This window comes from Petaurus breviceps, unplaced genomic scaffold (genome assembly GCF_028583685.1).
Source record: "Petaurus breviceps papuanus isolate PSGF00001 unplaced genomic scaffold, PetGlider_PUasm1.0 90762, whole genome shotgun sequence".
NCBI lineage: Eukaryota > Metazoa > Chordata > Mammalia > Diprotodontia > Petauridae > Petaurus > Petaurus breviceps.
The window spans coordinates 322,796-346,732 of NW_027187339.1; the positions used below are offsets into that span (position 1 = coordinate 322,796).

Consider the following 23,937-nt stretch of genomic DNA (forward strand, 5'->3'; position numbering starts at 1 on the left):
TTTTTCTTTATGTTACCTATAGCAAGCAAGGTGATGGATACAAGGAAAAGAATGAATGAATGAATGATTGCTAGTATTTACATAGCAGCCAGGAACTGTGCTAGGCACTTTAGAAAATATTATCTCACTTGATCCTCACAACAATTCTGGGAGGTGGGTGCTACTATCATCCTCCTATTAACAGAGGCTAAGTGATTTGCCTAAGATTTTCATACATCTTTTAAGTGTCTGAGGCTAGAGTTGAACTCGGGTTTTGCTGACTTCAGGCCCAGGGCTTTGTCCACTGTACCAACTAGCAGTCTAAAAATGTATGTTTCTTTCTGTACCTTGTACCAAAAAAAATGTACATACATTTTTGGACATGGTCACTGCGTGGATTCATCTTATTTGACTTTGCTTTTTGTTATACTTTTTTTATTCTTTCTTTTTCTCAATAATTGGTGGTGGGGATGGCTAGGTGGCGCAGTGAATAGAGCACTGGCTCTGGAGTCAGGAGGACCTGAGTTCAAATCCAGCTTCAGACAGTTAACACTAGCCATGTGACCTTGGACAAGTCACTTTAACCCTAACTGCCCTGCCTTACACCCCTCTAAAAATCAAAAAAGAAAAGAAAAAGAAAAAAATTGGTGGTGGGAAAGAAAGGGTTTGCAATAGCAATACCAAAAAAAAGGGTCATTGAAAAAAAATTTTAAATGGACAAAAAAGGACAGAAAGAACAGTTTTGAAAGTAACATGTTCTGTTATATGCTTTAAAAAATTTAATATGGAATAGATTGTGGTTTCATAGAAAATCCTCTTTTTGCATTCTGCTATATGTATGCTTTGTGTGTGTGTTTAAATTAAGAATTAAAAAATTTAAATTAAGAAAAAGAAAACAGAAAAAAATAAACTGTGAGTTCCAAAAGAATATTCTGATAGTCTACATCTAATATATCTAATGATGATGAAACAAAGATGATACTGAAAAATAACGACAGTTGGTCTTGGAAAACTTAGAGACATCTATTGAGACACAAAATACAACAAACATTTCCCTATAATAACATAAATAACATAACATAACAACAAAACCTTTTTTTTTTTTTGAGACTTTGAGACTTTTTTGAGGCTTTGAGACTGAACCCCTCCCTCTCAATTTAGTCTTGCCCTAAAAGGCCAGAACTTTGTGAGACAGGAAGAAAAAAAACTCAAAGCCACTTAATGATCCCCTGAGAGCTAAATCAACTTCATATAGTCAAAGATTTACTTCACCTACAACTCAGTCTCTTAGCCAGATACATTACCTGGCAACTGCTGGAGGGTCAAGGTAACAGCGACTTTCCAAGTCCCAAACGATTCTTTTCTTTGAAGTTTCTGCTTGGTTTCTGAAGTCTTTGTCCTAAAAATGACAAATTTGGGGCCTGAGTCTACAACTGCCAATACCACATGCCAAACACAAAACAACATCCCTATCTAGGGTCCTCCATGGTATAAGTGATCCCATATAAAATATATACAGCATTGACTGCAGCATGGATTTTTCACCAGACTGATGATGGGAAAAGAAATTGCAAAAGAACCCATTTACCACCAGGCCAAAGCTATACTGAACCCAAATGTCCAAAATAGGACTCCATTTATTCAATTTACTTTTTAATAATCAAAATCACTTAGATATTTGTTCTTTCTATTTACCAACTCCTTCATTAAGAAAAGAAAATTTTAAGCTTTGGTGATAGATCATGGATCTGTGATTTTGATCCATGATCTATCACCAAAGCTTAAAATTTTATTTTTTTAATGGAGTTGGTAAATAGAAAGGACAAATATCTAAGTGATTTTGATCCAGCTATGAGTAAGTAGATATTTAGGGAACTTACTGACACACACACAGAAGTTAACTTGTAAATATTTAAGGTGACATATGAGTTCAGGTCACCCTCTGCTCATCTTAAACTGAGCAGATATTATATATTCAACCTTTCTCACCTCTGGACGGTTGAGTTCTCCATCTTCCTCAACGGAAGGACCACCAGTAATGAAAGAATCAGGAATGTATTGAGCTCCTGGTGCCAAGATGTTGGCAATGGGCCATTTTTTGGGCCTGGGTACTTGTTCTTTTTCCCCACCAAGCTTTAGGGTTCCATTTTTGAAGAATATGGGATAGTCTTTCTACAAAAAATAAATTCCATATTTAATAAAAGTAACATTATTAAAAGAAAATTAATTTGCAGCAGGGGAAACACTAGAAGTGTTTCTTTTTTTTAAGGGTGGAGGCAGGGCAATTGGAGCTAAGTGACTTGCCCAAGGTCACACAGCTAGTAAGTGTTAAGTGTCTGAGGTCACATTTGAACTCAGGTCCTCCTGACTCAAGGGCTGGTGCTCTATTCACTGCACCACCTAGCTGCCTCAGCTAGAAGCTTTTCTAATGAATACAGGAGTAAACAAAGGGGGGGGGGTGCTTATTTCCCCAGTTATCTGTCATAGTTATAGGAAACAAAAACAAATATATGTAAAGAGAAAACCACATTAATGGTGTAAACATATGTAAACAGGAGACAAAACCCACAAATAATTAGAGGTATATTAAATTTTTGTGATTGAGCTACTTCAATAAAAAAATCATTATACTACTTGAGCTAATTGACTGATTTAATTCTATCTAATCAAATTAACAAGAGAAAGTTTTCTAGAGCTAGACAAAATAATGAAATTCATTTGTAGGAACAAAAGGTCTAGAATCTCACTGGAAATGGAAAAAAAAGTAAGAAGTGAGGGATAACAACATTTCTAGATCTAAAATTATGCCATAAAGTGCTCATTACCAATTGGTGCTGGTTAAAAATGAAAAAAGAAAAGAGAAATAACTGAACTCAACAATACTGTGACTGATAAACCTAAAAACATAAATTAGTTGGGGGAAGAGTTCTCTGTTTGATAAGAGTTGCCAGGAAAATTGGAAAGCAGTTTGGCAGAAGTTAGATTTTGAAAAACATATTATACAATACACCAGAATAAGTTGAAAATGGATACACAATCTGAATATTAAAGGTCACACCACTAAAAAGAAGAAGAAGAGAACCAAGTCAGGAAGCTTTCAGTTATGATCTAAGGAAAACTCTTAACTAAATCAGGGACAGAAACAGTAACAATAAAAGAGAAAAAAGCCAGACCATTTCAGTTACATGGAATGGAAAAGCTTTTGCATGAACAAAATCAATGCAAGTAAGATGGGAAAGAAAGCTGTCAATTAGGAGAAATTTTTTGCATCATATATATCTGAAAAGGGTCTGATATGCTCATTCTTTTTTTGCCCTTTCTTGTGACTTGGTGTTTTTATGTGAGAGTTGGGCTCTGGTCCTGCACTATCCCATGCTTTTTGTGCTGGGGTTCTGGGTCTTACAGCTGGCTTTCACTGGGCTTCAGGGCTTAGCTGCTTGCTTTTCTGGAGGGCAGGCTTCCCTTCTGGCTTGTGCTGGCAGGGTAAGGCTTCCCTGTTGGCCTCCCCTGGGTGTGGGGCTGTTACTGGTCTGCCCCAGGGGTGGGTCCCTGCTACTGGGTTGCTATGGAAACGGGGTCTCTTTACTGGTAAGCCCCAGGGGTGAGGTCTCGCTGTTGGCTAGCCCTAGGGCTGAGCTTCACTGGTGGCTAGTGCTAGGAATGGGGTGGCTGGGATGGGACCTTGCTGCATTGCACAGACTGCTTACTTGTCTAGGGGTCACTGGTTTACAGGAGGGTGGAGCCTCCCTAGTGGCTTGCCCAGGCTTGAAGCCTTGATGCAGGCTCTCTGCTGTTGCTGCTGCTCTTGGACCTCACTCCCCTCCCACCCCAGTGAGACACCTGCCAGGCTGGTGAGCTGCTTCCATGCTCCTGGATCAATTCTGAGGCAGTTTTATTGTTGTTTGGAGGGGAATCTGGGAGGGCTTCTGAGGGTTCCTTTCTCACTCTTCCATCTTGGCACCTTTTACTTGTTTTTAATGACAAATTTTCTTTTGACATATGCAGTGGACAAACTTCCAAAAAAGTCTTGCCTTCTCTCCCTTTCCATCTATGGAGTGTGTCGGGACTCTGAGCTCTTCCTCAGACTTCCCTCCCTCTCTTCTCCTGTCCCCTCCCCCTGGCAGTGATAGTATCAGAGAGCACACAACAAGTACATGTGATTGCCTAGAAGAGCCTGAGACTGACCATCAAAGCTCTTCTGCTTTCTCTGATAACTGGTATTTGAACAGCTGTCTCAAAATTGATCTCTCCATATTGGCAGTCACCTAATAAGTTTGAGAGATCTGGTTCTGTGTGGCTCAGTAAAAGATGATTTCTGTATCACCTTCTAAGACAAAGTAAGGTCCAGCACCAAGATGAGGAGTTTAAGCCATGCCCTGGATGGTCAGAAGGGCCAGAAGATAGTGAGAGGCTTCACTGAGTCTGACAATGCAAATCTGAAGGGAAAATAAAATGCCTGGCCAGCAGAACCACAAAACATATCCTACTTTAATGTCTTATGTACTGACTTGTAAAGAGAGCATGACACAGCGAGGAGTTATGTTTAATGTTTCAAGTGTGGCTGATGAGTGCATATGTCTTTTGTAGTGACAGAAATTCACACTTTCCTCTATTGGATAAACTTTGTGCATGGACCTTTCTAAAAAGACTCTGTTAATCCCTTCTGGGAAAAATCTAGATACGAGGAAAGCCTAAGCTTTAAGAGATCTTCCCAGGAATCCAGGGAAATAACCATCTAGAGGAAGAGGAGCCTGATCCCTATCTTTAAGGTCAGGCTTCCCCAAGTCATAAGCCCAGCATATGAGAACCTAGAGCCAAGGCCCTTCATTAGAAGAAGGCATTTTTTCCAGAGCTTATAAAGTAATAACTCCACTGAGACACAATACAAACGAAGACATTTGTATCTAAACGAATATAGCATCATGTTCTTACATCTCCAATTGATGGAACTTGCAAACCAACCATGTAATTTTGCTGAGGTCCTGTAGTCACAAAATGTTCTGGCACAGAGTAGGCAGCCTCTAAAGTCACCTTTAAAAGGTTCCCACCCAAGATCTGGGCTGTAGTCAGTAAGGCCTCTGAGACAGAGACTGTTACCTCAAGACAACACTGCAGAAAAAGAAGGCAAAATTGAAGGAATCATAAGAATGCTTCAGATTTGTATAGTTTCCAATCAAAGTGTTTTCAGGTCATCTCACTGGACTGTCACAACCACCTTATGAGAGAGGAAGACAAATATTTACACTTTACAATGAGGACAATGAAGCCCATGGTTACAGAGCAGGTTAGCAACAGAAACAGGACAAAACCCCACTTACTTTGCCCTCTAGTGTCTTGGTCTTTCCACTATTCCATGTTGACTGTTACTTTGCAGATATTTTTTTTAAGTTAGCTACCAAACCAATATGCTGAAAACAAACTGCTTCAAAAATAGAAAATGGTTCCTTCAGTAGTAAATGCAGACATTCTAGAGAGCATCTATTCTGGAATCAAATTTATTTTTTTATTTTGATTTTTTTTTTGGAGGGAAGAAGATAGGGCAATTGGGGTTAAGTGACTTGCCCAAGGTCACACGGCTAGTTTTTTTGTGTTGTGTCTGAGGCCGGATTTGAAGTCAGGTCCTCCTGACTCCAAATCCAGGGCCAGTGCTCTATTCACTGCGCCACCTAGCCGCCCCCAGGAATCCAATTTAAAAAGATATTTCCATTTCAGATTGGAGGGAACAAACCATACATACTCTAAAGATAGGTAAGAAAAACCTCCATTGGGCAGTTCTATCAGAAGGATAGAGCTGAGTTACTACACTTCTCTGAGGATTTAGATTACCTTTGGTATAATCAGCATTACTGCTTATCTACACAATCAACAAGATGCCCAATAAAATGGAACTTGGATGGCACGTTTTAATGTGTTTGTTATACCTACAAACCTAAGGAAATTGTATATATTACACTGTGGGGGGACGGGGAAATAGGAACCATAATCGTTTTTCAACATTGTGAGGGACTAACTCCCCCAAGCCTGAAATGGCCAAATAATATAAAGTCCCTAATCATTACTGAAGGAAAAATAAAACATAACAAACTATGCAAATGCACAGTAAAACAGATGGTCTCTTCCAATGTTGGAACAACTATCTTCTACCCTTGGATAAGAGACAACTGCTGCCTTCTCTAAAAAATTACCACAACCCTTCCATTTTTTTTTTAAAGCAATTGGGGTTAAGTAACTTGCTCAAGGTTACATGGCCAGTTATTTTGTGTGGGTGCCAAGTATCTGAGGCCGGAACCAATCCCAGGTCTCCCAACTCCAAGGCCAGCGCTCTTACTGTGCTACCTGGCCCCCAAAAAAAACCCTTCCATTTTATTAAAAAGAATTTCTTTAATAATCAAAGCAAAAGTATTTGGTCATTTCTTTTTTTTCTAACCGCCCTCGAACAAGGAATATCTTCTCATTCATATAACAGCTGCAGGACAAATATTCTGCCAGGAATCCTTTTTCTTTTTTGCTGAGTCTCCCTTTCTCTACCCCTCCCTCTCTTATGAAATGCTTTATTGATTTATCCTAAGCTGCCACAGAATGCTGATTAGATGTATACTCTACATGGGTCTAAGAAATCATAGAAAAACTAAATCTGTATGCTAGGAAGCTACTAGCAGCAAGAAATGTCTTCCTTTGCATGCTAATGCATTTCTCTGCTTCTCTTTGATCTGCAATCACTGGACCCCTGCTTATGGTTATAGTGCTCCTAAGAAGTCTCATTTCTCTTAGTCAAGAGAATTCCCCAACACACCCTAACCAGTTGCATCCAGATGCAAGTTCCATCAAGACAAGAAACGAGTTTAAAGGATCTCTGTATCATCCCAGAACCTAACACAGTGTTTTGAATACAGTAGATGCTTAATAAATGACTTTTGAAGGAATGATCAAAGATCATGTAGACAGATTAAATCATCACTAAATCATCAGATTAAAAATTTGACTATGTAGAACCAGAAGTATGATATCAGATATGCTAAAAATCACTCCAAAAAGGGAAAGCCTCTTATCTATGTTCTCCAAACCCCTTCTCATATTTTAAGATGAATTGTTATTTAATTTGTGTAAAAATGAAATGGGGGCAGGTATACTACTGAGTGTACTTTGGGTATTCACCAGGAAAGGTCACAGTGGCAGTGGAGAGTGAGGCTTCAATCATGCTAGTAAGGCCCAAATGGTACAGGGGCAAACAGCACAGAAAGTACAGAGACAAGTGATGAAAGAGCAGGGGGTACCATGGCAGAGGGCATGGGCAAGAGGAAGGAGCAGGCAGTGATGGGGAAGAGGACGGGGAGCAGGAGAGGCCTAGAGGCACGTCCACAAGCATGGAGCAGAGTTGGGAGCTTTTAGCAACCTTGACCTGATGGAGATGGAGGAATGCTCGGGGGCAGGAGTAGGAGGTCTCATGACTAAGTCTTATCTGTGCCATCCTGTAGTTAGTTCAGTAACATATCATGGCATCTCGAAGTCATCAGTAAAACTTCCAGGTGAACAAGCCCATATCATCTCAGCGAGCTAGCATCTGGCGTTCTGCTGGTCTGGAACTTGTCTGAGATTTACATACCACAGGACCAAAAAAGCCCATGGCAGCAAGGCCTAAAAGCCTTCCCCAGCCTCAGCACATAATACCAGAATGTGCTTTTTATGTTAATATATGATATAGTTCACAAACTATGCTCCCTTGATCTCCGGGATGGTTTGTAGGTGACTTCCAGGTTCCCCTCTGCAATCTTATTTCCTGCTATTGTTATTTTATACTGGCTACTCATAAACTTGCTTACTCCACTGACTAGAAGGGGATTGTGGTGGTCAGGGGAACCAGAATAAGATAAAATCTTGACACACAGCATCTCTCCACATTCACAACTATTCTCATTCATAATTCTTTTATCATTTATGTTTTAATGGTCATTAATATAATTTATTGAAACACATAAAATGGTAGCACAGAAAAAAACAAAAACAAACAACCCTGTAAACAGACTTTTGAATAGCAAGTTGCAATAAAATTTCTGTGAAGGATTGACCTGTCTTCCTCTCCTTCCCCCACCTCCTTGCAACCAAAAAATGGGAGGAAAAATTAAAGGTGAGAGAAACCATAGGCTTCAGAACTCATTGAAGGAGATCCTGTTGAGTGCTCAGAGCAAACAGGGTAGAGTGAAACATTGCCTCCTGTTCTAAGCCAAAGCTATGCTGGGGTGCTTGGCAGTCAGGGTCCCATCAGAGTGGAAGAGCTCCAGTTCCAAAGAGTCTGAACTGATTCTCCAGGCAATAACTCTAGACCCAAGCTCCTTGACCAATCAATTCACAAAGATTTCCCTTCCCATTAACAAGAAAGTAGCCTAACCTACAATGAAACAGATGTTGCTTTTACCATACCCCACCCATTGGTGGAAAGATCCTAAAAACTTTCTAGAACACCTTCTACCACCACACTGACATTATAATGGAAGACAATTGGAAAATGTTCATACTACAACATTTCCAAGAATCCAAATCAAATGAGATTCTTGTAAGACAAAATAAAATTGCATTTAAAAAGACTAGCAAATAAGATTGAAACAAACTGCTGTTTAATATTACACAGTAAACTTAAAAGTATTAAAACCCTACTTACTACTATTGTGCTCTAAGAAATGATGAGCAGGAAGATTTTAGAAAATCCTGGAAAGACTTACACAAACTGATGCAAAGTGAATTGAGAAGAATCAGCAAAACACTGTACATAGTAACAATGATCAACTTTGGTATGGTTTGGTTTGATCTGTGTCTTCTTTCATATCATGACTAACATAGAAAAATGTTTTACATGATTGCACATGTATAACATATATCAAGTTGCTTACCACCTCTGGTGTTGAGAGAAGGAGGGAAAGAATTTGGAACTCAAAATTTTAAAAAACAAATGTTAAAAATGTTTTTTACATGTAATTGGGAAAAAATAAAATATTTTTAAAAAATACTCACTTACTTTAGCTCCTGGTCGAAGATTTTCTAAGGGTGAGCCAACTATAGGATGCAGTGGGGTCATTATTTCAAATGTACATTCTCCTGTGAAGCAAAAGAAGACTGATTAAACCCAGAAAAGGAAATACCAGGTTAACATATTTACAGGCAAAAATGTATCATGTTTGAATTTTGCTTTTCCATGGATTTAAAATGAATATATCTTATTGTATGTCGCTTTTGGTAAGTTTTATACTTGACCTTCTAGCAAAGGAAGAAGGTCCACAACAGCCTGACCCAGAATAACAGTCTTCTCTTCTTTCTGTTTCTTTTCCTTTGGTAAAACTTCAAACACAGTCACTAGGATAGAAAAACACCAAATATGAAAAAGGTTCTAGGTCTACCATTAAGCAACACAAGGGCAGTAGGAAAATTACCAGAAGTGTCTAAGACAAAGGAAACCACTGATCATGTGCTCCTACTGGACAATATGAGGCCTCTCCAGGAATTATCCTTTATTCACCTTTCACTTAGAGCAACCTTCTCAGAGCAGAGATTTCCAAATTTTATGCAGTGATGGCACGCCACTTTTTATGAAAACAACTTATCATATTCTTCTCACACTTTTGACAAAACAAGCTATAGCTCTCCTGAATTTTGTTTAAATTTTTTCAAAGACACAGGTTTGTTGTTGTTTTTTGAGGGGAGTCATAAGAGCATATTGTACATAACAGAATTATGTTGAGAAAGATAACAGATAGTAGAGTACTTCTGACTTTCACACAAGTATTTTTAAACTCTGAGTTTATAGATTTCATGTTCAAAGGCTGCAGAGTGTGAGAGCACCGCTTACCTATGTCAGGTGCCTGTACTGGCTGATGGTGTTGGTGGCAAAGATTCCACATGGAATGACTCAACAATGGCTACACTGCATTCACTATTAGCTGAAGCAAGTTTGCTATTAGTCTTGCTTTTTAATCTTTTTTTTTTTTGCTTTTTGGAGGGCAATTGGGGTTAAGTGACTTGCCCAAGGTCACACAGCTAGTAAGTGTTAAGTGTCTGAGGCCGGATTTGAACTCAGGTCCTCTTGACTCCAGGGCCTGTGCTCTATTCACTGTACCACCTAGCTGCCCCACTTTTTAATTTTTTTTAACTTTCATCTGAACCTTGTTTTTATTAAAAAAAGGTATACAGATTTGATAGAGCACATGGAAGGGTATATTTGTGGGAGACGTATTTGAAAACACCCAGTGAATTTGGCCATCCCCCAGGATGGAAGTAGGGGGTAGGCTCAGTCTGACAGTTTGATTATAAACTAAGTGTATAAAAGATCTGAAATGATCCAGAAGTAAATATTTAGAGGACTTATGGTCACATCAAAATCTGGGTAGCAGAAAACAGTTCAATAATAAAGTTATCAACAAAGAGTCAATCTCTGGCAACACAGTGTGCAAGTCATAAAGAAGCAAATTTAAGGGCAGCTAGGTGGCACAATGAATAGAGCACTGGCCCTGGAGTCTGGAGGACCTGAGTTCAAATTTGACCCCAGACACTTGACATTTAACTAGCTGTGTGACCTTGGAAAAGTCACTTAACCCCAACTGTCTTTCCTTCCTCCCTCTAAAAAGGGGGAAAAAAGAAGCAAATTTAGGATTAAGGTAAGGAAAATCTGCCTAAAAATTCCAAAAGTAGAATAAGCTGTCCTAGAAGTTAGAGGACCTCACTTCACTGGAGGTCTTCTAGCAAGAGCTCTATGACCACTTGTTGGGCATGCTGATGAAAGTGTTGTTCAACAGGAGAGGTCAGCATAGGTAGGCTCTGCCATTCCATCCATCTCTGAGCTCCCTTCTATTTTCCGAGAGCCTGTATGCTGATTCTGAGACTAGACTGTATTGAATGAAGCAATGGTGGGAAAACTACACCCTGCGTTTGGGGCAATAAGCCCAGAAGCTAGTAATTATTTTGGTGGGAAGGGAAAAAAACCATAGGCTTTGGCTTATTATAAGGTTAAAGAAACAATGGATAATATTGGGTAGAGTAAGGGGGTATATGCATAGATGTAAAGTTCTGTACTTGAGTCCTACAAAAATCAATCAGATGTCAAACTGTCCTTGAGATCAGTAGTCAGTGGGATGTTCTAACTTCTGCCAGAAACAGACAGAGCTCAAATGTATACAAACTGTTCATAGATCAACAGGGCAGGATGTTTGGCTTTCCCAATCATGTCTACCTTCAGATCCCCATCTGTAACATAGTCACGATAAACAAGTGTAATATCACCACGCACTTGGTGGGCAGGGCCCAGCACAGCCTTATGATCAGGCTGTGCTGTAGGTGTGTAATGTAGCTCCTGATTCCATGAGAGAATGCTGAGCCATGATGCTCTGTCCATGCATAAGTAGAAAAGAAACTTACTCTATATTGCTGGAGGGCACACAAGCACAAACTTTTGAATGGCTACCAAGAACCCTTGGAGTTTTAGGCATGTAGGGGAAACCAGTCCCCCAACACGACTCTCGATTTCCAGTGCTTGCAGCCCTAGAGCTATAGATGAGAGATGGTAACTGTAGTCTACTTTGGAAATGGCATGGGCCAGATCTGAGATAAAATATTATTATTGTTACATATGGGCCAAATTGCCTTTCTATTTAGACATAAGGAAAATATTTAGAACCATAAAGACTTACGGAACACGGGCTTGTGGGCAAGGTCATCTAAAGTATTGGTTCCTTCAGAAGCGAAGTCAAAACTGCTGGTAAAGTTGTATTTTGCTGTTCCTTCAGGAGTCACAGTGATTTTTGAAGAATCTCCCAAGACCACATTATTAAATTCTGCACGAACAAAGGTAACTGGAGTATCCCCCTTAGTACCTTTCTATTGGATAGAAACATACTTATTTTACAATTACACTCAAATAGCACCTAGTTCTCAAAAGCGCATGACAATTCACTGCCTCATCTTTCCTTTTCTGCCAGCTCCACATGAGTATGTGTGCTTAGCATTCATATGACATGGTAAGCACATAAGAAAAAGTCACCAAGAAAATATGTGATTGTGACACTTTTATTCCCTCATGTTATATCTTAAAAGATCATAGATGGAGAGGTGTAAAAGGAGTATTAGTACTAATCCAAGGGTTTAGGACCGTCATTTAGAGAAGAAAAAAACTGAGGCCTCAGAGGTAAAGTGACTTGACCAAGGTCATATAGGTAGTAAATAGCAGAGCTAGGATTTGAACCCAGTTCCTCTGACTGCAAATGCAATGCTCTTCTGAAAGCTTTGGAATCATTACTGGTAAGCAAACACAAGGGTATACATGAGGAAATGATGCTCCTTTTTAGGGGAATAATTAGGTAATATAAACTATTATCCAAAGAAACTACAACTTCCTTTCTCTCATTTGATAGGATTATAAATTTTAGAGCTAGTAGAAACGTTGGAGGTCATTCACTCCAACATCCTAATTTTGCCAGTGGATGTGAAATATGAAGAGCGTTTTCTGAGTGCTTCCTATGTGCCAGACACTGTGCTCAGAGCTGGAGGTCTCTCCAGCAAAGGGGAATCCACCCCCTCCCAAGGCGGCCCTTCCACTCTGGGGGAACTCTCACTGTGAGAAGTTGATTCTTGAGGAGAAGCTTAAATTGGCCTCCTTCATCCACCCATCTTTCCTAGGCTGTCTGTCCTCCGAGTTCCACTAAAACAAGTCTATTCTTTCCCCACATGACAATCTTCCAGGAGCCTGAAGGCAGCTCTGACTTTCCTGCTCATTTTCTCTTCTATGTGCTGAACATTTCAACTGATTATTTCAACTGATCAAGCAGCCAAGGAACAGAACAAGCAGACATACGAGTAAATAAACCACAGAACTTTAGGCTTGGAAAGGATTTCAGCATCTATTTAGTCCAAGACATCCTGAAAAAGAATAACCGCTCTCAACAACCTTGACAGTGGGCATCAACCTGTGCTAGAAGATCTTCACTGATGGGGGGCGCCCGCTTTCTTATGGCAGCCTATTCCATTCATGGACAGATCTAATTGGTGGGAAGTTTTTCTTTATCTCTAGCCTAAATTTGCTTCTTTGCAAGTTCCACCTACTGCCCCTGGTTCTGCCCACGGAGGGCTAAGCAGAACAAGTCTATTCACCTCCCACAAGACAACTTTTCAAATACCTGAGGACAATTACCACTTTCACTAGTGAAATGTGGCTAATTACACAGAGGATAGAGCACTAGGTCCAGAGTCAGGAAGCCATGAGTTCAAATTCAGACTCAATCACCCAATAGCAGTGTGACCCTTGGCAAGTCACTCAACCTTTACTTGCCTACGTTTCTCCAACTGTAAAATGGAGGTGATAATAGCACTCTCCTCCCAGGGTTGTTACCAAGATCAAATGAGATAATGATCTTTATATAAAGCTCTTACAGGGCGTGGCATACAGTAGGTACCTAATAAATGCTTGTTCTCTTTTCTTTCACTGAATGAATCCTCAAAACACAGGGCTTTTCCCATAGTAAGTACAGGAATACATTCTTTTATTGCACTTCAGAGATACTGTGCTTTTTACACATTGAAGGTCTGTAGTAACCAGCAAGTCTATTGGTGCCATTGTTCCAACAGCATGTGCTTATACTGTGTCTCTGTCACATTTTGGTAATTCTAGCAATATTTCAATTTTTAAAAATTATTATTACATTTGTTATGGTGATCTGTGATCAGTGATCAGTGCTACTATTTTAATTGTTTTGGGGAGACATGAGCCCCACCCATATAACAGCAAACTATCAGTAAGTGGGGTGTATGTGTGTGTTCTGATTGCTTCATCAAGTGGCCATTCCCCTTTTTTTCCCCCTCTCTTTGGCTTTCCCTATTCCCAAAGATACAACAACGTTGAAATTAGGCCAATTAATAACCCTAAGATGGCCTCTTTAAGTGGCAGAGTGAAAGGCAGAGTCAATGGATGAGGCAAACTTCATTGCTTTCTTATTTAAGAAGCTGCTGAGGCCAACCCCCAACCCAATCAGTCAGCAGCCATCAACATCAAGGCAAGATCCTCCAGCAAAAAGGGTACGACTCAATGAAGAGTCAAATGATGGTTAGCAATCTTTAACAATAAAGTATTTTTAATTAAGGTATGTATATTTTTTAAGATACAGTACTACTTTGCACATTTAATAAACTATAGTATAACATAAACATAACTTTTATATACAATGGGAAACCAAAAAATCTGTGACTCACTTTTGGTGATATTTGCTTTATTGCAATGGTCTGGACTGACCCCACAATTTCTTCAAGTTATGCCTGTACTTAGTGTTTTTTCTTTCATTTATTCATATGGCATGAACTTTCTCCCCTTTGCTATCCCAGTGACCCTGCTATGAATGTTCCACATGTAGAAGTGGCTGGCAAGGAGGATAAGAGCCTGAGCTTAAGGGTTCCAGTAGCTCTGTCTTCTAATAGAATTTATCAGCCATGGGAATATATGAGTTGCTCAGATGAGAAACATGAAATTGTCAAAAGTAACTTTACCAAGTCATATCCATCCATCACAGTGATCTGTACAGGCTTGCCAGCTGCAGCTGAGGTGTCCATAGTGGGAGCTGGGCAGAGTCACTCTGATTCACCTGAACACAAAAAGTGTTTTTGTTGTTCCTACAAAGAGAAGGAATAAATGTCTCCTCATACAGTGAAGCTATGAAGTGACTCATGTTACATATTACCCAGTCCTTGTGCCAATGTTGTCTCGAGGGTACTTGGAATTACCTCTACTCATGCTTGCTTCACAATCTTCTACTCCGATCCTACTTTTTCTGGCAGACTAGTAATGATTCAGGAAAGGAAATGACTCTACCAGCTTGTGCTAATGAAGACTTAAGGGTCTTCTATGCAGACTTAGCTCATAAAACCCTCACCCCCAACAAGACAAATAAAAAAAAACTGTCCTTCTGCTTTCACATACAACCTTCGGCTACTCTTTCATGATTCTTCTACTTAAATTTTGATATTCATTTTTACCTAAGCAGAAATGTTGGGGTGGGGACTACACAAAGCAATCTAGCCTGTACCCGGTGATCTTGTTTTTCCTATTAAAAAAAACCTAAGTATTATCTTTGAATATCTTTATTACATCACTTCTTATTTCAAATAGATTATTAATTCTGTTAAATGCATCTCTGTACTATCTCTCTTTGCCACCAACTCTAGTACAAGCTCTCATTACCTAATAACCTCCTAACAGGTTCTCCCACCTCAATTCTGTTCCCTCCTCTAAACCATTCTTCATATCTCTGCCTGCCTAATCTTCCTTATGCATACATTTGTTCAAGCTACTTCTTTGTTAAAAAGTCTTTGGTGGCTATTACTTACCAAGTAAAATTCAAGTTCCTTTGCCTGGCATTCAAGGCTTTTCATAATCTGACACTACCTTGCCTATTCAGCCTTATCTCACATTACTCCTTCCAAATGCTCCGAAGAGAACTACTCTGTGCTCTGTGGCCCTGCTCAGATCATTCTCTATGCCTACAATGTCGTTCCTCCTCTTTACCTGATGCATTTCCACTCATTTTTAAAGCCGAAATCAAATGACACGTCTTTCCTAAAGCCTTTTTAATCACCTTCTACTTTAGACCTCAAAAGTACTTTCTTCTAGACTTCCTGAATGTCCTTATGACATAATACTATGTTTGGGAGTTACAAATGTTCGTATCTTATCCCCAGACTGGACCTGGGAGGGGCCTCGCATCACAAAGCATATGCTTAATAAATGTTTGGTGAATGAAAGAACGAATCCTAACTTGTGCAGAATCAGCACAGAACTAGTTGATCTGTTTCTGTTAATGGCAACTGCTTTTCCCCCACTCACCTCACCCAGGCTCAAGATCTCATTCACTGTTAATTCCTTTTCTTTTGCCTTCCACAGACAACTGCTTTAGTCTGTAACCTGGTCCCCTCTCCACTAGATCCTTGCAAGTGGCTGACCTGACTTCCAGTTTTCTATTCCATCTGTCCTATTCACCAACACCAAAGTAAAAGCACAACTGTTTGTTCTCCATTGCCTACTAAATTCAAACTTGTTAATATGTCATTTACAGCCCTCTGACTATTCAGCCACAACATCCCTTTCTAGCATTTTCTCTCACGATTCCTAGTACCCTATACTCCAGTCAAAATGTTCACTATACAGAATCTATGCTTCTCTGTGTCCTGGCTTCTTCTGGTAATCCTATTTTCTAGAATGTCTTTCTTCCTCACCCTTCTCTAACTGTGGAAATAGTGCTTATTTTTCAAGTCCCAGCTGATATGTATACTTTATAATAAAGTATTTCCTCATCCTCTTCAAACAGATCTGTGATATCTTCTTCTGAAGTCCAGAAGCACTTTATCCAAATCTCTTTTCCAGCATTACCCAAGGATAACTCATTTTATAGGGACAGCTAGATGGTTCAGTGGATAGAATGCTGGACCTGAAGTAAGGAAGACAATTCAGACCTGGCCTCGAACACTCTTAATAGCTGTGTAACCCTGGGCAAGTTACTTATCTTCTCTTTGCCTTAATCCACTGGAGAAGAAAATGGCAAACTACTCCCGAAACAGACACAGCTGAACAGTAACAACCCATGTTAGAGTTGATGGTGTACAAATCTTGTCTTTACTACATTGTAAGGTAGGAGCAAGGACTGTTGTGACTCATTATTCTCTATATTACCTTATAGCCCCTTTACCCCACCTCCAAATGCCAAGAACAGAGTCACAGTTTTAAAATATCTGTGTGTATATACACAGACATATGCACACACACATACATGTATGTATGTATTAAGCAAGACTTGTGACTTCACAGTGCAGTGCATTCTCTCAATGTGGAAGTTTCCTGCACTGATGATGGAGTAAGAGGAAAAAGAGGAGGACTATTTATATAGTACCTTAAGGTTTGTGAAGCACTTTGTAAATATCATCTCATCCCTATCCTCACAATCCTCACAGCGGGGAGGTAGGTGCTGTTATTATACTCATTTTACATCTGAAGAAACTGAGGCAGAATAAGGCAGGCTGCGATTTGTCAGAGTGACAGTGTCTGAGGCTGGATTTGAACTCTGGTCTTCTGCCTCCAGGCCCTTCACTCTCGCAGTCACCAAACGTTACCAGAGAGCACAGCAGGGTTCAACAATCTTACCCTCAGCGTCTCAGAACCTGAATCGAGCCTTCACTCCACTACCCCCTTATTAATAATAGATGAGAGCTAACATTTACATAGCACTTACTATTAAGCGCTTCACAGTTACTATATCATTTGAGCCTCACAGTTCTGGGGGGTAGGGGCTATTATTGCCATTTTACAGATGAAGAAGCGAAGGCACAGAGGAGGTGGGTCAGTGACTCGCCCAGGGTTCCACAGCTAGTAAAAGTCGGAAGCCGAATTTGAACTCAGGCCTGACTCCAGGCCCTGCCCCACCCCCACCACCGCCCCTACGGGTTCTCCCTCATCCACCTCTGAACACTGGGCCGAGGAAGGGGGCGGGGGAAGGCCCCGGGCCCACTGGCTCAGGAGCCGCCCGGGGCAGGTGCGGGTTTGGGGAGGTCAGGGCGGAGGCTGGAGGGAAGGAAGGGAGCGGTGGCCGCCAGGTGACTCTCTTGACATCACGCGAGGCGTTCTGCGTGTCAGGAATCGCGGGTGGAAGGCCAACCGAGGCGGAACGCTAACAGAAGGTAAAAAAGGAACCTCCTCTGTCTCTTACCTGATGTAACTGGAACCTGAGCGTTTCTTTGCTGCTATAGCAACCAGTCGCAGCTCTCGCGAGAGATGGTTGTTCTCGCGAAGCTAGACTGAGTCCCTAGCGGGCGGTGGTTCTTTCCGCGCATGCGCGTGAGGGTGGGAACTGTGAGGTAACGAGCGCCCCCTTGCGGAGGGGTTTTGGCCACCACCGTGAGTTTCGGTACCCACAGATCAGCGAGACAGACGCCTGGGGCTGTGCTGAATCAATTAAATCATCCCCTTTCGCATGACCTCCAAAGTGCCAGAGGTGGAAATCCTAGATTTAGGCCATCCAGCCCAACCCCCTCATTTTACAGATGAGAAAACTGCGCCCCAGAGAAGTTAAGGTCACCCAGTAAGGTGACGGAAGTAGGAGCGGAGCCCAGACTCCAGGCCCGAGGGCGCCCATGGCACCGCCTCCGCGCAGGCTCCTTTCTGAACCTCACACCCAACTTAGCGAATGCGGCGCCGCCCCGCGCTGCCGCTCCCGGGGCCCCAGAGCTGTCCTGCACAGCACGCTCCTGTATCCCCTTGGCACCACGCCCATTTCTCCCTGCCTAGCCATTGCTTTGTTTTTGCCTTGCCCACTGGATGCTGGGCACCGCGGCGTTCACTGACTTCCTCCCCCGAGCCCCTGGACCGGCCACCCACAGAAGGTGGGCACTCTGCATGCATCCTGCTGCTTCCCGGGACAGGCATGGTTCTGCCTCCTTTCACACTTCTTCTCTTTTCCGGGTTATGATTAAACTGCGAGGGACTTTAAGGTTTGCTATGTAATTAACTGTGTGCTAGAATTCCGGTTCTGAAAAGAATTAGTAGGTGTCATTTATTCTGTTGGTGGAAAGTGAGCTTCTTGTAAACAAATGGCCATTTTACACAAAATAAGATGAAAATTACTATTCTCATTGTTTAAAATATTTGCATTTTTTAAAAAGTAGTCATAAACGTGTCCCTTTTAACTGATGGCAGCACTCCAAATGGGCTTTAAAGACTTTCAGCGATGCTTTTATATAGCTAGGTATGATTATGCAGGGCTAGTCTATAATAATTTTTATTTTGCTCCATAATCTTGATTTGAATAAGACAGTAATGGTGAAATTCCATCACTGCCACATCATGGCTTGACATTGATTTTGTATAGAATAAAAATAACATTAGAATTAAGGCAAGAACAGCATTAACCCTGACAATGTCCTTAATAAAAAACACATTTGGTTAGGCTACGGTTGATTTTGCTGCATGCAGGATAGCTATCTTCAAGAGAGTGAGACTGGAATCGTTCAGTTTCTTTTCAAAAACAAACAAAAACAACGACCCTTCTACTGGCCCACAATGGCCAGGAGCAGGGATCGATAATCTCCACTGGTGTCACTGCTGATCATGGTCCCCAGTGTCTTCTGATACATCTGTGCAAACGTCTGTTTCACTTGCACAAGATCAATCTGCATAAAAGATTGAAAGATCTGATGTGAGGATAAAACTTATAAATAAAAGGTGTTTGTCCTCGACTAATGAAAGGGCCCTAATTTCAGCTGAAGCAGATTTTAAAAAAAGCTCAGGGACACTTTTATACTTGTTCTCTTTCTATGACTAGTACTAAAAATGAAAGTGTGACTTGTTAAAAATACTGATTACAGGTATTATGAATAGCACCTCAAAAAAAGGGATTCCATTTTTACTTTAAAAGCCTTTGGGTTTAGAAAACTTGGCTGAAGCAGACCTTTTGCACAAGTTTTTACATTAGCAAAATAACAAGTATTGTTCACCAGTATCTCCCAACTCTCCTTGTTGTTGTTTGTCCTTGGTTCTCAAAGAGGACCCTGACATCAGAAAGGTGATGCCATGACTTGCAAGTGAATTGGATTAAAGTGAGGGAGGGCTGTGCAAAGTCACCAGCCTCACTTTGTCTTCCGGTGCCATCTGGGTCCACTGTTGAGTCACAGATCAGAATGACTGGAGATGGCCCTGTACCACCTATCCACAAATCAATGTGCACCCCTACCCCCATAGGCTTTCAAAATAGTCAAAAGTATGACTATCCCAGGGGTGGCGAGGTGGCACAGTGAAAACAGCACCAGCCCTGGAGTCAGGAGGACCTGAGTTCAAATCCAGCCTCAGACACTTAACATAAAAACTAGCCGTGTGACCTTGGGCAAGTCACTTAACCCCAACTGCCCTCCAAAAAAAAAAGTGTGACTATCCTAAGTATTTTTCCCACAACGGTATTCTCTATGTAAAAATCACAGTGGTCTGTTTCTCTGCATAACAGATTAAAACTCTCTCGGGGCAGGGAAGGTGAACTGACATCCTTGACTAGTGACCAGCTAACAGTCACAGAGATTTTCCCAATGTTTTATTTGGTAACTATCCGTGACCTGGCTCTGTAAGTATCTCAACTGGATACTTTTGACTAAAGGGTGCCAAGTGCGAAATCCGTCAAGATGGGGTATGACATAACTAGGTGGACAGAGAAAGGCTTACTTCACTTCTGGTGACGACAATCCTCACGAGGGTGGAGTCATCTGTGCCAGCCCCTTTCATGGAGTAGTAGAGCCTCTCAGCAAAGAAGGCCGGACGGTTCAAGGCACACTGCACTGTCAGGCAACAACAGCCCAAAGAGTTAGCTATGCACAGGAGTCCGACTTGAAGGGCTGACCTGAAATCTTCCATCCTTCTTCCCTACTCCTACCCCAGCTACTTCCTCTATGGGGCCTGAAGGGCTGTGGAAATGTCCTCTCTTTTTTAACTCAGTATTCACCCCCCATTCTGCATGTATTTCACAGGTTATGTTCCTTCTCTGAAAGTTCCCTTTGGCAAATATATCCCAGTTCTTCACTGTTCTGGAAAAAAGACTCCACTTCTATATCTCATTCAAAGCAGGAAATCTGTAGCTACTGCAAGTAATGTTATTTAAAAGCAACAGAGACACTGGTTCTAAAAGCTACTGAGTTATAAAAAACACTGCTTTCTATGTGGGAGAGTTAGGTATAAGGTACACCCTGAGGTCTAAAAGAGAGAATAGTTTGAGGTAGCTAGGTGGTGCAGTGAATAGAGCACCAGCCCTGGAGTCTGGAGGACCTCAGTTCAAATCCGACCTCAGACACTTAACATTTACTAACTGTGTGACCTTGGGCAAGTCACTTGACCCCAATCACCCTGCCTTCTCCCCTCCAAAAAAAGATAAAAGAGAGAATAGTTAACTGAGCGTTAACAAATCCCGATTGGTCTCGAAGCATTTTGAAAAATTGGTTTCCCAACGTATTCAGGTGAGAAAGAAAGGGCTATCCACTCTTGGAGTCACTACTCAGAACTCAGGGAGCCACATCTTACAATGCTACCTGAGGCTTTCTCCTTAGCAGAGAGTGAAGCCCTGGGTTCAGAATCAGGATTGGCTCTGGGCTCTCTCCTTGCCAGAAAAGTGAGAGAGAGTGAGAGAGTGTGCGTGTGTGTTTGCAGACTGGCAAACCAAGGACTCAACTGTGAATCCAGTAAAGCTTTCTTTGGATTAGATAGGGGCAAGAGGAGTTTTCTTTCCTAAACAGGTGTTTGCAGTGTTACCAGATGAGGCAATGGTAATTCTGGAAACTGAAACCAGAACGCACTAGGAAGATAAGGGAATGAAGGCAATGTATCCCACAGTTTTATAAAGCAAAATCAACGTAACCTCAACATTAGAGCTATTCCTAGAAAAGAATACTTGTCAACAGTAGCAACTATTATAGAAGGACCTCCTTGAGGCTAATAGAGAGAATATTTCTAAGAAGGAGAATGTTGCTCAGAAGACAGAACAACTTACCTCCTATTTCCATTTTGGTGGAAGGAATGTGCCACCTATGCAGAGCATTAGCTATGGCCACGTAGGGATATTTATAAAGATATCTCTTTTCCGAGTACTGAGGTTATTTTTGGTAACATTACCTCCCTCAATTCCATTCTATTGAGCAGAAAAATTCTATTCCTGTCTTCTAGAGAGGTCCTGAACATCAGAAATTGTTTTTTAACTAAAGTCATTTTTCAAAAGCAAAAAGGCCCTCAAACAGCTTGTGGATTTAGTAAATGGCCCTTGGCTTAATGAAGACTTGTGTGTTAGGAACTTGTAGTCCCCCCAGGAGTAAGTACTTCCTTTACACTAAAAATTACAGCCCTCAGAAACTACAAGTCAGAGAGAAAGTCCACCATCAAGGCCAAATACAGCCAATGACTTCAAGATTAAATGTCAACAACAATTCAACAAGACCTATATATAAAACACAAGGTTGGCCATAACCTCTGCCCAGGAACTTTACAAAAAAGCTCTCCTGATAAATTCCCATCTGCTGATGAGAACAACAAAGAAGTATAAGCCTGATTCTCAAACAAACAAAAAAGCAATAACACAAATTCTTACAGATTGTCTTCAAACCATTTTCTACATTTCCAGAAAACTCTCGGCCAATGCTGCTTAACAAATCTCGATTAGCAATCTGCAAATAAGAGTTAGAGTGATTAAAATATTTTCACATCTCAAATATAACCCAAGTCTTAAGAGAAAAAAAAGACTCATACTCTGGAATAGGCCTCCATGGTAGCTCTTATCTGAGGGAAGCTTCTTGTAGCAAGAACCATGTTAAAGGAGGATTCATCTGTCCCCAATCTCCCTTCACCAGCTTGATAAAGACGCTGAGCATCTTCCTGAGCCATATGATGATTCACATTCTGATTTTCATCACGATTACCCTGGCAAGAGAAGAAATACAAGGATTGTAGTTTTTTGGGGTTTTTTTGCTTTTTGGAGGGCAATTAGGGTTAAGTGACTTGCCCAAGGTCACACAGCTAGTAAGTGTCAGGTGTCTGAGGCCGGATTTGAACTCGGATCCTCCTGACTCCAGGGCTGGTGCTCTATTTGCTGCACCACTGAACAGCCCAAGGATTGTATTTTAAAAGAAGACAATCCACTAATTAATATTTATTAAGCTACTACTATGTGGCAGGTGATGGGCTACAAATACAAAGAATTAAACAATTCTTATTCTCAAGAACTTTATGTTCAAAAAGGGAAGACAAGTACATATACAAGCATATGGAAGAAATAAATCCAACGTAAATATAATACGTATGAGGTAGTTTTAGAGACAGGGCACTAGCAGTTGGAGAGATCAAGAAAGACTTTACATCAAAGGATATCAACTGGCAGTTTTCAGATGAAGAAATTAAAGCTATATGAAGCTATAAAAGCATATGAAGAAGTGTTCTAAATCACTTTTGATTAGAGAAATGTAAATTAAAACAACTCTGACCTACCACCTCATACCTATCAGATTGGCTACTATGACAAAAAAGGAAAATGATAAATGTGGAAGAGGATGTGGGAAAAATGGTACACTGATGCATTGTTGATAGAGTTGTGAACTGATCCAATCATTCTGTAGGGCAATTTGGAACTATGCCCAAAGGGCAACCAAAATGTGCATACTCTTTGATCCAGCAATATCACTACTATGTGATATGTCTATATCACAAAGAGATCCCCCAAAAGTGAGAAGAACCTATATGTGCAAAAATATTTATAGCAGTCCCTTTAATAGTGGCAAAATATTGGAAATTAAGGGGATGCCCATCAATTGGGGAAGAGCGGAACAAGCCGTGTTATAATAATGTAATGGAATACTGCTGTGCAATAAGAAATGATGAGCAGGCAGATTTCAGAAAAACCTGGAAAGACTTACACAAACTGATGCAAAGTGAAATGAACAGAACTTGGAAAACATTGCACACAGTATCAGCAACATTGTGTGATGATTCACTATGAATAACTCAGTTCATCTCAGCTACACAATAATCCAAGACAAGTATGAAGGGCTCATGAATGAAATGCTATCCATATCCAGATAAAGATATGATGGACTCTGAATACAGATCAAAGCATTTTTTCCCAATTATTTTATTCTTTCTCATATTTTTTTCCTTTTGATCTATTTCTTCTTTCACAACTGTGACTAATATGGAATTAAGTTTATGTGATCACACATGTATAAACTATATCAAACCACCTACCATTTTCTTTTTTTTTTGTTTCCTTTTTTTTTTTTTTTGGATGGGGGAAGGCAGGTTAAGTGATTTGCCCAAGGTCACATGGCTAGTAAATGTTAAGTGTCTCAGGCCGGATTTGAACTCAGGTCCTCTTAACTCCAGAGCCAGTGCTCTATTCACTGCGCCACCTAGCCAACCCACCACCTACCATT

At 40.8% G+C, this 23,937-nt stretch overlaps 2 protein-coding genes across 3 annotated transcripts in view; both read right to left on the reverse strand.

Annotated features, from left to right (window-relative positions):
• CFAP70 (cilia and flagella associated protein 70) overlaps positions 1 to 18,601 on the reverse strand; it is an 85,872-nt gene extending 67,271 nt beyond the window's left edge. The window contains exons 1-8 of the mRNA XM_069068219.1: positions 17,700 to 18,601; positions 14,494 to 14,616; positions 11,652 to 11,838; positions 9,226 to 9,324; positions 8,990 to 9,069; positions 4,912 to 5,088; positions 1,969 to 2,151; positions 1,284 to 1,378 (exon numbers count right to left, since the gene is read on the reverse strand). Of these exons, the coding sequence (XP_068924320.1) occupies positions 1,284 to 1,378; positions 1,969 to 2,151; positions 4,912 to 5,088; positions 8,990 to 9,069; positions 9,226 to 9,324; positions 11,652 to 11,838; positions 14,494 to 14,556 (884 nt within the window). The 5' untranslated portion in view covers positions 14,557 to 14,616; positions 17,700 to 18,601. The remainder of the gene's footprint in view (positions 1 to 1,283; positions 1,379 to 1,968; positions 2,152 to 4,911; positions 5,089 to 8,989; positions 9,070 to 9,225; positions 9,325 to 11,651; positions 11,839 to 14,493; positions 14,617 to 17,699) is intronic.
• A 150-nt stretch (positions 18,602 to 18,751) lies between these two features.
• The window catches only part of ANXA7 (annexin A7), a 31,885-nt gene continuing 26,699 nt past the window's right edge, over positions 18,752 to 23,937 (reverse strand). For both annotated transcript variants that reach the window (XM_069068218.1, XM_069068217.1), the window contains 4 exons: positions 22,262 to 22,432; positions 22,104 to 22,179; positions 20,198 to 20,310; positions 18,752 to 19,158 (listed from right to left, as the gene is read on the reverse strand). In XM_069068218.1, the coding sequence (XP_068924319.1) occupies positions 19,036 to 19,158; positions 20,198 to 20,310; positions 22,104 to 22,179; positions 22,262 to 22,432 (483 nt within the window). In that variant the 3' untranslated portion in view covers positions 18,752 to 19,035. The remainder of the gene's footprint in view (positions 19,159 to 20,197; positions 20,311 to 22,103; positions 22,180 to 22,261; positions 22,433 to 23,937) is intronic.